The 16,176-nt window shown below is 31.5% G+C and overlaps 1 protein-coding gene across 1 annotated transcript in view; it reads right to left on the bottom strand.

Moving 5' to 3' along the window:
* Positions 1–14,849, bottom strand: part of LOC120419220 (myogenesis-regulating glycosidase-like) — a 19,242-nt gene extending 4,393 nt beyond the window's left edge. The window contains exons 1-2 of the mRNA XM_052710371.1: positions 14,592–14,849; positions 10,203–10,534 (exon numbers count right to left, since the gene is read on the bottom strand). Coding sequence (XP_052566331.1) covers positions 10,203–10,404 — 202 coding nt within the window. The 5' untranslated portion in view covers positions 10,405–10,534; positions 14,592–14,849. The remainder of the gene's footprint in view (positions 1–10,202; positions 10,535–14,591) is intronic.
* Between the last annotated feature and the right edge of the window lie 1,327 nt (positions 14,850–16,176).

Raw genomic sequence — 16,176 nt, 5'->3', positions numbered from 1 at the left:
ATATGGAGGAAGATGCAAATAAACGTTGATGCTTATTATAATGACAAAAAAATATTTTAAAAGAATTTTGTAGTTAGAAAATTGCAGGATTTTCTGAATTATGGATTTTAAGAATCTAAGATTTTTATTTTTTTATAATTTATGAATTTTTAGAATGTTACGAATGTTAAGAATTTTAAGGATTTTATGAATAAAAAAAAATCAGATTTTTAAGAATTTTATGAATTAAAAAAAATCAGATTTTTAAGAATTTTAAATTTTTTAAAATTGTTATGAATTTTAAGAATTTTAAGAATTTTAAGAATTTTAAGAATTTTAAGAATTTTAAGAATTTTAAGAATTTTAAGAATTTTAAGAATTTTAAGAATTTTAAGAATTTTAAGAATTTTAAGAATTTTAAGAATTTTAAGAATTTTAAGAATTTTAAGAATTTTAAGAATTTTAAGAATTTTAAGAATTTTAAGAATTTTAAGAATTTTAAGAATTTTAAGAATTTTAAGAATTTTAAGAATTTTAAGAATTTTAAGAATTTAAGAAGTTTAAAAAGTTTAAGAATTTTAAGAATTTTCAGAAATTTAAGAATTTTAATAATTTTAAGAATTTTAAGAATTTTAAGAATTTTAAGAATTTTAAGAATTTTAAGAATTTTAAGAATTTAAAGAATTTTAAGAATTTTAAGAATTTTAAGAATTTTAAGAATTTTAAGAATTTTAAGAATTTTAAGAATTTTAAGAATTTTAATAATTTTAAGAATTTTAAGAATTTTAAGAATTTTAAGAATTTTAAGAATTTTAAGAATTTTAAGAATTTTAAGAATTTTAAGAATTTTAAGAATTTTAAGAATTTTAAGAATTTTAAGAATTTTAAGAATTTTAAGAATTTTAAGAATTTTAAGAATTTTAAGAATTTTAAGAATTTTAAGAATTTTAAGAATTTTAAGAATTTTAAGAATTTTAAGAATTTTAAGAATTTTAAGAATTTTAAGAATTTTAAGAATTTTAAGAATTTTAAGAATTTTAAGAATTTTAAGAATTTTAAGAATTTTAAGAATTTTAAGAATTTTAAGAATTTTAAGAATTTTAAGAATTTTAAGAATTTTAAGAATTTTAAGAATTTTAAGAATTTTAAGAATTTTAAGAATTTTAAGAATTTTAAGCATTTTAAAAATTTTAAGAATTTTAAGAATTTTAAGAATTTTAAGAATTTTAAGAATTTTAAGAATTTTAAGAATTTTAAGAATTTTAATAATTTTAAGAATTTTAAGAATTTTAAGAATTTTAAGAATTTTAAGAATTTTAAGAATTTTAAGAATTTTAAGAATTTTAAGAATTTTAAGAATTTTAAGAATTTTAAGAATTTAAGAAGTTTAAGAAGTTTAAGAATTTTAAGAATTTTCAGAAATTTAAGAATTTTAATAATTTTAAGAATTTTAAGAATTTTAAGAATTTTAAGAATTTTAAGAATTTTAAGAATTTTAAGAATTTTAAGAATTTTAAGAATTTTAAGAATTTTAAGAATTTTAAGAATTTTAAGAATTTTAAGAATTTTAAGAATTTTAAGAATTTTAAGAATTTTAAGAATTTTAAGAATTTTAAGAATTTTAAGAATTTTAAGAATTTTAAGAATTTTAAGAATTTTAAGAATTTTAAGAATTTTAAGAATTTTAAGAATTTTAAGAATTTTAAGAATTTTAAGAATTTTAAGAATTTTAAGAATTTTAAGAATTTTAAGAATTTTAAGAATTTTAAGAATTTTAAGAATTTTAAGAATTTTAAGAAGTTTAAGAATTTTAAGAATTTTAAGAATTTTAAGAATTTTAAGAATTTTAAGAATTTTAAGAATTTTAAGAATTTTAAAAAATTTAAGAATGTTAAGAGTTTTAAGAATTTTAAGAATTTTAAGAGTTTTAAGAATTTTAAGAATTTTAAGAATTTTAAGAATTTTAAGAATTTTAAGAATTTTAAGAATTTTAAGAATTTTAAGAATTTTTAAGAATTTTAAGAATTTTAAGAATTTTAAGAATTTTAAGAATTTTAAGAATTTTAAGAATTTTAAGAATTTTAAGAATTTTAAGAATTTTAAGAATTTTAAGAATTTTAAGAATTTTAAGAATTTTTAGAATTTTTAGAATTTTTAGAATTTTAAGAATTTTAAGAATTTTAAGAATTTTAAAAATTTTAAGAATTTTAAGATTTTTAAGAATTTGAAGAATTCTAAAAATTTTAAGATTTTTAAGAATTTGAAGAATTTTAAGAGTTTTAAGATTTTTTTGAATTTTAATAATTTTAAGAATTATAAGAATTATAAGAATAAATTAAAAATTTCAAGCATTTAAAGAATTTTAAAAGGTTTAAATTTTTTTAGAAATTTAATTTTTTTATGAATTTTAAAAATTTAAAAAAAAAATCAGAATTCTAAGATTTTTTTGAATTTCATGAATTTCAAGAAATTTTCATGAATTTTAATTAATTTTCTGATGTTTTAAGAATTCAAGAACTCTACGAATTTCAAAATTTCATTCAAATGTCCAAAATTTGAAGATTTTTATAAATTTAAAATATTTCAAGAATTTCACGAATTTAAAAAAAAATAAGAATTTTAAGAATTTCAAGATTTATTTGAAGCTTAGTCAATTTTTCATCCGAACAATAATAAAAACAAAATTCTTTATAATAGTGAGGAAAATCTAAACCACCTAAAGGGGGGTTAAAAAAGCTTTAACTTTTCCATTTTCAATTTCTATTTGTAGGTGATTTATTTCCCTGCTCTCACATGCCCGATCGACCATGACCGATCTGGTAAAACAAGGGCTGTCCTCGATTCAACCCACCTTTTCTGGCAGGGAACTGCTAAAGAAATGCATTTCGCAATCTGACAGCAGCTCGTCAGCGAGCGAGTCCGGAAAATAAGCTAGGGTAGCGAACTGTAATTTCGTCTTAATCTTAAAATTTTCGCTCTGGGATTGTTAAGTGCTTTCTTGGCCTCCCGTCAACATTGAGATTGGCATTAGGGAATAACACTACTCAAAACACTGCTCTTGTTATACATTTATTTACCCAAGTTTGACTGATGGGTGTCTGCTCTGTTCTAGTTAGGGGATGGATTTGAGCCAAACCATTTCCGAGGACTGGTTCCTGTGCAGCCACGCGGCCACCACACCACCATTGATAAATGGGGGGAAGATCGACTGCTAATTTGGGCGGACCATTAACTGATGTTATTTTGGCGGGATACCATTTATAATTAGCGCGAAAACTGAGCGACATTGAACGAAAAATAATGGGGCTCGTTTCTTGTTTTTTCGGCAGCGACCAGGTGTCTCCACTCAACGTTTGGACGGAGGATGATTGAGGTGGGATTGACAAGAACAAGATCTTGTTTAGCAAGCGGTTTTGGGAGGGGGGAATGTCTAATTAATATGATGGATGTGACACATAATCTTTGAGTGTTTTTGCCAAATATTTGATGAAATGAGGCGTACACAAAAAAACAATTCTTGACACGTCAATATAGTTAAACCGTTGTCTTACGTAATTCTACGTTATTCAATGTAATGAAAAATTGCACAATTTTCATCTAACCTGGGATGACGTTTGCTATGACGCATTTTTCTTCTTCTTGTTTATAAGGCCAATCTTCGAATTCGATATCAAACGCCTTTCAACCACAAAATTGGACTGTTTAGTAAACATTTCGGCTGTTTACCGAAACGTGACAAACACCAGACAACCAGGTGTCAGCAACGAGCCAAAGCAGCTTGATTCCATTTAGGATGACCGCACTTTTCACGTCTTTTGTGTTTCTGGTATCTTCGGCAAAATTTCAGATAAAAACACAAAAACTCGATTTTGATGGTCCTTTTTCATATAATAGAAACGTGATTATTATGAAATATTCCGACACCTTCAAAATACAGAATATTTAGAATTCGCTGATCCACAGCTCGTGTTATTGAGTCCCACATCAAAAAATCCCAAAACCATATCGGTTTTCCAATTTCCCGATCCAAATGCATCCAGCTTCTTCAAGTGCGGACACCTTGCAGCTGTACAGACGGCACGTGATTCCATTTCCTGCCCTGGCCGGTCAGGCTCGAGAGCATTCGAGAGTTGCGCCAAAAACTGTCAAAACGAAACGGCACTTCTGGCGGGAATTTATGCTGTATATCAAAGGGACAAATGCAATTTTCCGTTCGTTTGAAGCTCTTTGATTCCGCTTTGGCGCACGACTAACGGCTTCATACGTTTTTTTTTTGTGGGTGATTTATTTAGATTAGTTTATCTCAACATAGGGAACTTAACCTTCTCAAAATGAGTCGTTTTCGAAAACCATTCCAGTTCGCCACCTGACTCGGTTTGTCAAGCAGTCGGTGCGAAATCCAATTTAAATCATCTGAACCCTTGAAATTGCTTCCATGCTAGCAACGTTTCAAAATCGGCTTGCTTTGACTTGGTCAGTTGGCGCCAAAAATTTCCCAAATCACTAAAAATGTCAAAATGGTCTGCCCAAATGACTTGTGCTATGTGGCTTGCATTCGGTAGTTATTCTGTGGAATGCATTCTGGAATTGATGTGAGGAATTATAAGAAATGTCATTAAAAGATAGATCGACAAACATTATTGACTAAGAATATTAAAATACCTTTTTTAGCTCTCAACAAATATTAAACCAACAAAAACAAAAAAAATGCACTCCCAATTAATTCCATTAAATTGTGGCCTGTGTACAAGGTGTCAAATCCTGCGTTGATAAATAAAGCTTTATTTATAAACAAATTTCTCATGGAACGAAACTCGACGCCATGGCACTAGAGGAGCGCGCGCGCCACAAACCGCACCACCGAGCGTATAAACTCCTCCGGGGCACGGTCCACGTGAAGTTATAGAGTGTAATTTACGGCGAGTGTATTTGGCCGCAAATGACGCGTGTGGCGTTGGAAAATGCAGCGTGGCGAATCCGCAGCCGCAGGAAATCCACGATTATAAAGTCTCGAATGGGTTGCAAAGTACCTTGCTACTATATTTTATATAAAAACAGCACGTGAAAAGTGCGGAGAAAATGCGCACAGACAAATAGATTCGCTGATTGAGAAATAATTTTTAAAAAATAGAGAATTATTTTTTTGTTTAATCTACCTTTGAAGTCATTACTTAACTTTTTTTTTAAGATTCATGATTTTCACTTTTTTCTGTTCAGGCTTTCCAATATATACAAAAATCTGTCCCAGCAAAACCCGAGCAGTTGGAAATAACTGGAAAAGTTCAAGTTCATAAAATTTGAAACATTTGCAACGGCCTAACACAAAAAAATCATCATTCTGTTATCAAAAATTATTACAACAAAATCTGATAACAGATAAAAATATTTTCCAGATAACTCAATTTGGTATTGGTGGTATATGTTTTTTGCAATAGTAAATAACTTATTTTGAAATTGTTTACTTATTTTTAGTAGCTTGATATAAAATTTTAGTAGTATTGCTTGGTTCCAATTTAATATTACATATTTTCAGTAAAATCAGTAAACATTGGCTGACGGCTTACAAATTTTGTTCAACATTTGAAAAAATGTAAATTTTAACAGAGATCACGCGAAATCTCCAAGTGAGCAAATGACCAAAATATTGAGCTTGAAAAAAATGTTTGAAGTTCTAGCAACTAGAAAAAATTATAATAATATATTTCGCTGCACAAAATTTCCAATCGAATTTCAAAAACGTCGAATTTCTCGTCACAGTGTCCAGATGCAACCTATCGAGAATTTTGGCTCGAGCCTCGACTCGATTTGACCCGAGTTTGAGCCTAAATCTACTCGAGGCTCGAGTCAAAATTCTCAGTGGGAAACAATGATCAAGCTCGAGCTGTCACAGCCCTGCGAAATATGTTGGCGAAAATATTGGGCGGTCAGCAAAAAAAAACAAAATTCAGCTAGAAGAAACCTGACAAAAAACTATTGCTAGAAAGAGATGGCAAATCTGATGCAAACAAACTCCCAGGTGCCATACTGAACATACTTTTAATGTGCTGGTAAATTTCTGACAAGAAAGCCTAATAAATAATTAAAAAAAAAACAACTTTCAAATTTGTCACCTTTCATAAAAGTTTTGGTACAAATCAAAATTTTATCACAAATCATAGACAAAATAATATCCTTGACAAAATTGGTCAACATTTTCCCATGGTTCTGGCCATATTTAGCAAAATAAAAAAAAAAACAAATTGGGTTGTGGACACTTGGAAATTTTCGAACAAATTGTTGATTTCCTAAGGGGGTATATCAATAATAAAAAAACAACTTTCATTTTTTTCACTTTTTATGAAAGTTTTGTACAAAGACTATATTTCATGGCCAAAGTAATGTCAAAATTTTCCCATAGTTCTGGCCATATTTTTAAGGAGCTATTACACTACGGCAAACAAACAAACAAACTCGCGCTTTTTGACAGTTTGCCAGTTTGCCTGCTTTGTTTGTTTGCCTGGATTTGTTTGTACAAACGACAGCCTGCATACATTGTGCCAAGTTTGCGAGTTTGGCAAACTGTCAAACACGAAAAAGTGCGAGTTTGTTTGTTTGCGGTAGTGTAATGGCTCCCTTAGTGGAATAAAATTAATAACAAATTGGGTTCTGGAAAATTGGTCAAAATCGACGCCAACATTTCAAAAAGCATCATGTACAAACCATGCGTTTTGAGAAAAACGCATTTGAATGTTGAGCATCCATTTTCAATTCCCATTTTAATATACCGTAAAACGGGGTGACTTTGATAGCCGGGGTGACTTTGATAGGTTTGCGATTTTTCCGCAAAATGAAGAGTACAATTAAAATACGTACGGAATTGTTTAGAACCATTCTGACCGTGGTAGAGAAGTGTTCAAAGAACCCCAAAAAGAACTTTTCATAAAATTTTGAAAAGTTTAAAAAGTGAGTTAACTATGGTTAAGAAAATGTTGATGAAAGTCATTATTTTAAACTTCTCAAAGTGTCATGATTTTCTCAATGAACATAATTTTGAATCGGAAAACGGAATGCATTTTCGAATTCTTTGGACAATTTTCCACTAGAAGAAGGTAAAATAAGTTTGCAAATAATAAATAATATGTGTTTTTGAAACACAATTTCAAAAAATCTCCAAATTTAAAGGCGATTTCAGTTGAACAAATTTCATGTATAATGTGAAAACTTGTGACTAGATCTTCGAATTCAGTATAAAATGCAATATAAATCGATAATTTTATTAACAAAACTAGTTTTTACAAATTTCAGGCAAAATTCCGAATTTTCAACAATTTTACATAAAATTTATATTTATTTTGTTAAAAAGCTTAAAAACTTAAATAACGAAATAAAAACATTGATTTTTTTTCTTAGAGACAATATCAGCAACTTCAGTTATGGTACATTTAACGTACAAATAAAGTTTGAACATCTTAAATATGATTTTAACAACAAAAACTATGACTATCAAAGTCACCCCGGAATTTAAACTAAGAATTTTCAACGTAACTATTTTTCTAAACACTATTGAAAAAACTTTTTTTCCTAAATAGTGCATGGACTTTGTGTGGCCTACCCCAGTACATGTTTTAAAAATAATAATCTTGAGTAAAACCTTACCTGTTGGAAAATATTCCAAAAACAAATTGAAATCCTATCAAAGTCACCCCGGTTTACGGTAAAAGCAAAATAAGATGTTCTAATGATAACAAACGATGAAAAACGTGGCTTTTATTGATACTTGATCATCCAAATTCAATAAAACATTATTTCCGTAATTTTATTTGAGAAAAACAAACATAACTTCTTTTGAAATCACCAACGTCTATACCACCCTGCTGTCAATGAGGGGGACGCTTTGTTATGATTCATTTTTCTTCGCCGAATGTACATGGCGCTTTGTTCATGTTGCTTTTTTTTCGTCACGAGGTTCATGTAGTCTTTTGTTTGACAGGTTGACAGGGCTATATAAACAGGGACTGCTGATGGCAGAGATTTTGTTTATGTTACTTTATTTAAAATCATGATTAAACAGACTTTACTGAAGTATCTTTTGCTCATTTTTGGTGGAGAGGTAGCTTATTAGGAGTACTTTCAGAATATGCAATAACCCAGAAAGTGTCAAAATGTACATGATGCCTTTTGAAATGTTACCGTCGAAATATTCTGATAACAAAATAAGTAATAAAAATAAATGATGTTTTGATACCCTGGTGAAAGGAAGTTGTCTATTTAGGTCTCATACTTGACTCGAAACTATTGTTTCGGCAGCATGTAGACAAAATATTGAACAAGTGCAGCATTCTCATCAGGTGTTTGCGCCCTTTCATTAACAGAAAATCAAAGCTTTCTTTGAAAAATAAGCTAGCAGTTTACAAACAAATAATTTACCCCGTTATTGAGTATGCAGTATTTGTTTTGGAGTGTTGCGCTAGAACTCATAAATTGAAGCTCCAACGTGTCCAAAACAAGGTACTCAAAATGGTTTTGAATGTTCCTGGCTGGACAAGATCAAGTTCATGAATTAATAGAAATAAAAATGTTGGATCAGAAGATTCAAGAGAAATGCTTGAAATTTAGGGGAAAATGTGCTAATTCTGAAAACCCCCCCTTGATTCAAGGATTGATTTAGTTTATTGTAAGTTTAAGTTAGTTTTAGGTAAGGTTATGTTTGCTTAACATTTTTTTTCCTCCTTGTAGCTAGAGTTACAAAAATGATAAATCATATATTTTTAAAGTTATAAAAATTAACGGTGTTAAAATCACGAAAAGCAAACTAAAGCTGAATAGCAACAGCTGACCACTTATTAAATATCAAATGTAATTATTATAAGAAAGATTCAATAAAGTATATTTAATTAAAAAAAAATAAAAGACATTTTCGTTGATTAAAAAAAAAAAATCTTAAGATCATAACTTCGCACCATTTTAACCGATTATTGCCCAACGAGTTGCATTTGAAAGGTGATAAGTTTAGCCAAACTTCAAAGCATGGCTAATATTTTTGACAAAGAATTTTTTTTTGAAAATCGGCCTTCAAGCCACTGATGTTGAGAATAATCGCATTGGTGGCCAAACATTTTTGAAGAAAAAATCTTTTTGCGTCTTTTTCTTTAAACAACATATTTTTGTGAAAAGCCAAATTGGAGAACTTCTTGTTCCTGCTGGTTTAAAGTGGAATCGCTTTATAATAACCGAATTGATTGTGCTAATGAATATTATTGCGTGTCAGTCGAAGTCGTGATTATTCAGGTTAATTTTTTTTGTGTGTGCTTTTGTGTCGCTGTTCGTATGGGGTGAGGGATTGTGGTAATTTTACTGTCTGCGTGTAAATTTATCAACTCACTATATGATTTATATAATTGTTTATATTATTCCTCATCCTTTTCCTTTCCTGTAACATACCATCTCCTCATACCATATATGATCAAATTGTTTAAATTAACGATACTTTCTAGAACAGCATGGGAACCATCTGAAGTATTTATATTTTAAATTACTGCAATTTTTTTACAGCTTCCTGGAATCATCTTGATTTTATTTATTATATTTATTATATGTATTATATTTGTTTCATTTATTACTTTTACAAAACTACATGCTTATTATATAATACACTAAAGACTCACATTTTCACGTACAAACTTCCAAATCATTTAATACATTACGCATTCAGTGATTTTCATCGACCCGATGAAATTCCCCTAACCCCCAATCCAAACCTCCCAAAAATATTCCGTTCACTTTTAAAAGTCGCTTGGGTTCCCTGCACTTTTGCCACTAGTGAACAACAAAAACATCCCCTCTCAAATCCCCACGGGACTGTATGGGCGTAGCCTTGGAGCACAGTGTGGAAATTTACGTTCTTAGATATTTTTGGTTGTACCGGGCAGCAATCAAATTGTCTAAGAATATTGAATTGACCATTGTGGCACCCCCTACAGCGTGGTGCAGACCCGTTATGCTATGCTATGCTTATGCTATGCTATGCTATGCTATGCTATCGCTTTATAATAACTGAATTTTCAAATATTGGCAGCATTGCACAATACAAAGCAATATCACACGTTCGATCCCAATGCCGTGTCACTTTGTGAAATTAAATCTGTATTGAGTTTATACTAAATTTTGTTGGAGACGCATGTTGACTTAAATTGATGACCCATTTGGATTATCCTCTAAATCGAACACACGAACACATTACTCACCCCTCAGCAGTGCCAGCACGTACCGATGATCGGGTTGCTCCTGCAGCTGGATAACCAGGCCACTATTGTCGATCGCGTAGTTTTTCATGATCTCCTCGTCGTCGCGCAGCACTAGAACTAGCACGGTCGCGATCACCGCGGCCGCCAGAATCGCCCCGAGCGTTGAGTAGACTAAACATTTTTTCGTTACTTGAAGCGCCATCTCTTTAATCACATCACTATTTATTTTTTTCTTTTTTGTTTTTTGCTTTTGCACTTTGTGCTATTTAAGTTAATCAATGTTTAATTTTCTTCCTCCCCAGATGAGGTGATTCACCGGATTGAAGGTTACACTGTGAAAAAAGGACAAGAAAATACATCAACACGTGATTCCGCGATCGAATCTCGGTCAGAGTTGTCGCGCGTTTCTACCAGATCGATCTGGCTCTGGTTGCGACCGTCAAATTGTCGAACATGCCGGCCACTGGCAGCCGATCCGTGCGATCTCTGATGGATGCTCATCGAAGGATAGGTGAACGTGTACAGTACACACTCCCACCGGCCCAGTTTGCTCACAGGCATGGTGCACTATGAACAGTAGGTGACCCTATTTTCGACCTAATATTTAACAAATAGTCTACTTGGGAAATTCACAGATTCAAAACAGCTCCGCCGACCGTGACCGTGTTTCGATGATGGAGGAATACACTTTCGGGTTGGCGGCGCTTGTTTTTAAAAATAACCTTACTCCCATTCAAACAAACAAATGCCCCGCATCTCAACACGGCGCGGCGTTCATGTGCGGAGCTTGTTGGTAAACTTTTTCTTATATATGCCAATCCCACTTGACAATAGTGATCGCCAGAACGGAAGCCAGAAGAATTTCCCAAAGTGCGAGGAACAAACACGAAGCGCAAGCGCTGGCTTCCTGAAACCCTAAATTACTAAACTAATTAGGATCGACACACGTGTCTAGCAAACTGCTCAAATGCAACCTTCGTTACGACCCACCTCGCTGACGGTTAACTTTGGACTGTGACTTGACCGAAACGACAATCTTGGTGTCCAAAAAAGTGATAGATAGATGCTGCATGAAGATGTCGCGTGGTAATTGTTTTTAAATGATGTCCCCCCAGCTTCGGGGTTTGGGCAATGGGCTTACACACCGTTGATATAGCTCGCTCAAGATGAAGTGATAAGATTGGGTTCAATTGCTCTGACAAAACAAGTTTGACTTTGAAGGCTTATTATGCAACTTGTTTACGCGACAAGTGCTAGCAAAGTGAATTAAAGTGAAGGAGAAGGTTTTTTTTATTCAACAGTCCTGCTAATTGTAATGAAAAATATTCAAAATTTAAAATATAACAGCTTCGAACCAAATTCATAAATTCAAATTTTTTTGTTGTTCTACTCAACTAGTGTTTTTATTACAACTTTAAAGTAAACCTTTGCAATTCAGATATTAGGAGTACCTTGCAACTGAGATCAATTCATAAGGAGGGTACAAATATCTCAGTTTAGATTTAGCTAGCTGAGCGCTAGTTTAAAAAAAATGCAAATTCAAAAATATTATAATTTAAATTAAAAAATCCGAATTCCAGAATATTATGACCCAAATTTCAAAAATGTAAATTTAAAATTTTGGTTTAATTTTTTTTCATTTCAGCATTTGAAAATTAAGGAATTTAAAAACAACTCCCCCTCCTTTCAAAATTGGCTTAAAAAACAGGCAGCAAAACAAATGTTTATTACAGTCCAGACTCGATTACCCGAAGGCCTCGAATAAGTTTCACTTCGGATAATCGAATCACGAAAAAAACAATTTTTCGTTGTCTTATTTTTGATTTCAAAGCTTAAGTATACCTATAACCTACTCAAAAAATGTATAAAATTTGTAAATCCAAGATGGCAGCCAAAATAACGGTGATAACATTTAGAAAAAAAATGCAATTTCTGATTTAAAAGGCAATCAAATATTCAAGTTTGAGTAAAATGGGGTCGCAGAACTCAAATTTAATGTAAAAAAAAAACAAGAAAAAATACGATTTTTTTATTCGATTATCCGAAGCTCCATACAAACCATCGGTTAATCGAACTTCGGATAATCGGAATTTCGGATAATCGAGGCTTCGGATAATCGAGTCTGAACTGTATTGGTATACAAATATCCTTATAATTTTGGGGACATACTCATTTGGGTATATAAATGTATGAAATTTTTTATCTTGTTAAAGGATCTGAACGATTTGGTGTCTTCGGCAAAGTTGTAGATTATGATTAGGAATTTTCGGCAAAAATGGTACCAAAAAAATCAGATTTTTTTATTCGACTTTTTATCACTAAAAGTTAATTTCCAGATTTTTTTTTAAATTTTCGAAACTTGTAGATTTCTTTTAGGGGAGAAAATACATCTTCTAAAACCCATGGTTTCGGAGATATAAATATTTGAAAAAAAAACGTATTTTTTTTGGAAAATATCTAAAACCTGAGCAAATGAAAAACATTTTTAAAAGTTCTTTAAATTTTTTTTGATAAAACGTGCTTTTTTCATGTTATAGCTTCTTCTATGTAAAAAAAAACGATTTGTTTTCTTCTTTTTTTCTGCATTCTAGCAATATTTTTTGAGAAATAAGCAAACATGAAAAAATATATTTAAGATGCTGAGAAAATTTCCAACAATTTCCTCTCTGGAACATCGAAAATCGGGCTAATTGTTTACGAGCTTAAAAAAAAAAATTTTTTCTAAGTGTCTCCTAATTAACCTGTAACTTTCAATTGACGATATCTCGAAAAATTATTTTCAATGTTGAAATATGAAACGTTTGTTAAAATTTTCTGAACTTTTCATTGAGAATTATTAAAAAAAAACTTCACTACAGTGCTTAACACCTAAATGGGTGTCATTCCAGGTCAACTGGGTACACTTTTGGACTCGACCTTTACCGATTTGGACCAAACTTCGAGGGAACTTTCATCTATCGATAGTTAACAAAAATCCAAAGTTTGGTGCTGATTGGACCATCCTTCTATTTTTGGCACCGCCCTCTTTTTTGACGATTTTCTAAAACACTTTTTTTCTTTTAATCATAACATTGCAACTATTTGAGCAAAATACTTTCTGCAGGTTGCATTTTATAGAAAATTGTCCAAGAAATTCGATAACAATAAAATTTAAACCATTCGATGCCCCCTAGTATTATATTTTTACGTTTAAAGTATTAAAATTCAGTGTTGAACAATTCCTTATATTTTTATTTGATCTATTTTATCACCATCGTGTTCCCCGGACAATTTTACATAATAATCAATGTAAACCTCAAACTAAAATTAACTATTGGTGAGAAACAGCGATTTAACTGAAAAAAGTTTGATTTTGCGCAGCACTCTGTGCTATGAAATCCGAAATAAGTTTCTCTCATATAAAAACCAAACTATGCGGGATTCATCCCTTTCTGTTGAAAACTACACCATGTACTTCCGAGTGCTTTTTCTGATTTCTTAAGCAGGTATTAGACTATGACAAACACACAAACAAACTCACACTTTATGACAGTTTTGCAGTTTCCTTTCTTTTTTGGTTTGCTGATACGTCAGCCTGCATACATTGCCGCAAACAAGTTTGCGAGTTCATAGTCTTATACCTGCGTTTTTTTCATAAACAAATTTAAAAAATACAAAAATCGTTAAACAGTTTCTTATCTAATGAATAAAATATGACATCCACTAGATCTGGTGATTTCCACATTTGTAGCATCAGTCAACATTTTTATCCAAAAATTTGACCGACAACTGTCGGAATGATTTATTTTTCCTGGGTAGATTTCATAAACAATCCTGCCCCTGCGGTGTATTACGCACGCGATTTGGACTTGAACAAACGGTGAACCAATCCAGTCTAGCTAGTGTCAAAATGCCGATCAACCGTCACTCAAAGATGGGATACAACCCTACAAATATGTTTGTAATACAGTGCGCGGACCATGACCTCTATTCTGCGGTCAAAATTCGAACTTTGTTTTCTTTTGGTTTTCACCCAAGTTTCTCATAAATGTCACTGAAGTGCACAATATATTTCCGCTAATGTGACAGAGGTCGTAATTTGAATTTTATTACATGTTGGCTGTGATTTGTTATATTGGCCTTCGCCTTAAACGCGATATAGGATCAACGCGCTAGACAAGTAAGTCGATTCTGTCATGTTGTTTAACTTGCTTGATAATGATGCTTCAGGTATTTTGAAGTTTATTTCGCTAAGCACTTTTCAAACCGAGGACAGTTACGACCAGGCTTAAAGGCACTTGTTCAATAAAAAACTAGAAAATAGCAAATATGAGGTAAAATTTTTTTGTACTGCTTTTTTAAGCAAAATTTTCCTTTCTAACATTGTATTTTTTCTTTCCTCAATCCCACCGTATAGCGTGGCACAATTCTGTGATGATGTTGCTAATGGTGTTTTCGTTTGGCTTTCACTTTCCCGCTACAAGATCACTTAATTTGTTACACCAAATTCTCAAACATCCACACGCGGCGGCGGCGATGTCGCGTCGATTCGATTTTCCGCGTTTTCCCGCGCCACCCCCGACGAAACGGGTGGCCACGGGAGAAGGGGGCGGTTTGTTGGTGTCCCAACAACAAGGATTGCCACTTGGTTTACGGTTTACGATGTGGCCGCGGCGAATTCTCGGGATCAACTGACCCAACCTGATCGGTCGTTTGCCGACCGAAGGAGCAGAGCCGCGCGTCCACGATCGTTAAACAAGATCATCTTTTTTTTCGATGTTGGACGCTAGGGTGGTTTGAGGAAAAACTCAGAACGTGCTTAGTACTGACAGTTTAAAATAATCATGATGAAATCTGTCTATCAATAAATTAATACATATGATTTTTATACTAAAAGAGCCGCATAGAATAGAATCAATTAATCGAAACTGAAAATGCTTGAAAACAAATAATTAATTAATATCTTTCACACATGACTTTCAATTTGATTAATATAATTTACTAAACCCACCGTGCAAATGTGAAAAACTTCTTTTGAAATTCCAAATTATTACCTTACTATACTAAAGGAAGGTTAAACCTCGGGTTAAACATACTTAAAATCGAATTAAGCCATAATAAAATGTACAGAAATTAGTTTCATTTTCACCATTGAATATTGGCGAACATTTAATGAGATGGTGATGTTTTAAAAATGGAGGCTTATTTGATAACACTTAAAAACATTATCTTCTCATTTTTGTTTAGGCTGTTGCAAATATTTTCGAAGTTTATGTCCATCAATTCTGACCTAGGTCGAAGAGGTGGGGGAGAATCAGTATTATTTTAACAAGCTAAGTTGTTAACATTAAAGTGATTTTTTTGTTTAAAATGCATTTTGCTCCAAAACAGTTGTTTTGAAATCATAATTTTTCAAAAATCTAAGTTTTAACAAAAAATATTATTTGGCGAAAACAACAGTTTTAAACTGAGTTCAAACATGCTTCAAAATGACAATCAACGCAGGAAAACACCTTTTAAATAGTAACAAATTACAACAGTTGATTGAACTTCTGATTATAATTTCGCTTTTTTTTTTAAAGAAATGTTTTTACTCTATAATATTTAAGAATTATTTTGAAGGAGAGAAGGACATTATCTTTGAAATATTTGCAACGGCCTTGTCCTAAGACAATTTTATTTAAAGTCTCCTCTCCCTCTTCAAAATTTCCCCGAAAGTAAATATATAGACTTAGACATCAGTTGCTCCGACCTATCTTCGATTGGCGTGAAACTTTGTCCCAAGAGGCAATTTTGGTAATTTCTCGTGATAGAGGTCCGGTACGAAACACTCCATTTTAAAACTTTCGAAAAAAGACGAGTTTTTCAATAATTTGATGGCGTACTCAAAATACCGAAAAAAACAAAATTGTTTGAACCCTCTCTCATTTTTCGTTACTCAACTGTGAAAATTTGATGTACCTTTCGAATCTGCCATAACCCAGAAAGGCCATTT

The sequence above is a fragment of the Culex pipiens genome, chromosome 3, assembly GCF_016801865.2.
Source record: "Culex pipiens pallens isolate TS chromosome 3, TS_CPP_V2, whole genome shotgun sequence".
In the NCBI taxonomy this organism is placed as follows: Eukaryota; Metazoa; Arthropoda; class Insecta; order Diptera; family Culicidae; genus Culex; species Culex pipiens.
This window is presented reverse-complemented; position numbering and strand designations above follow the sequence as displayed.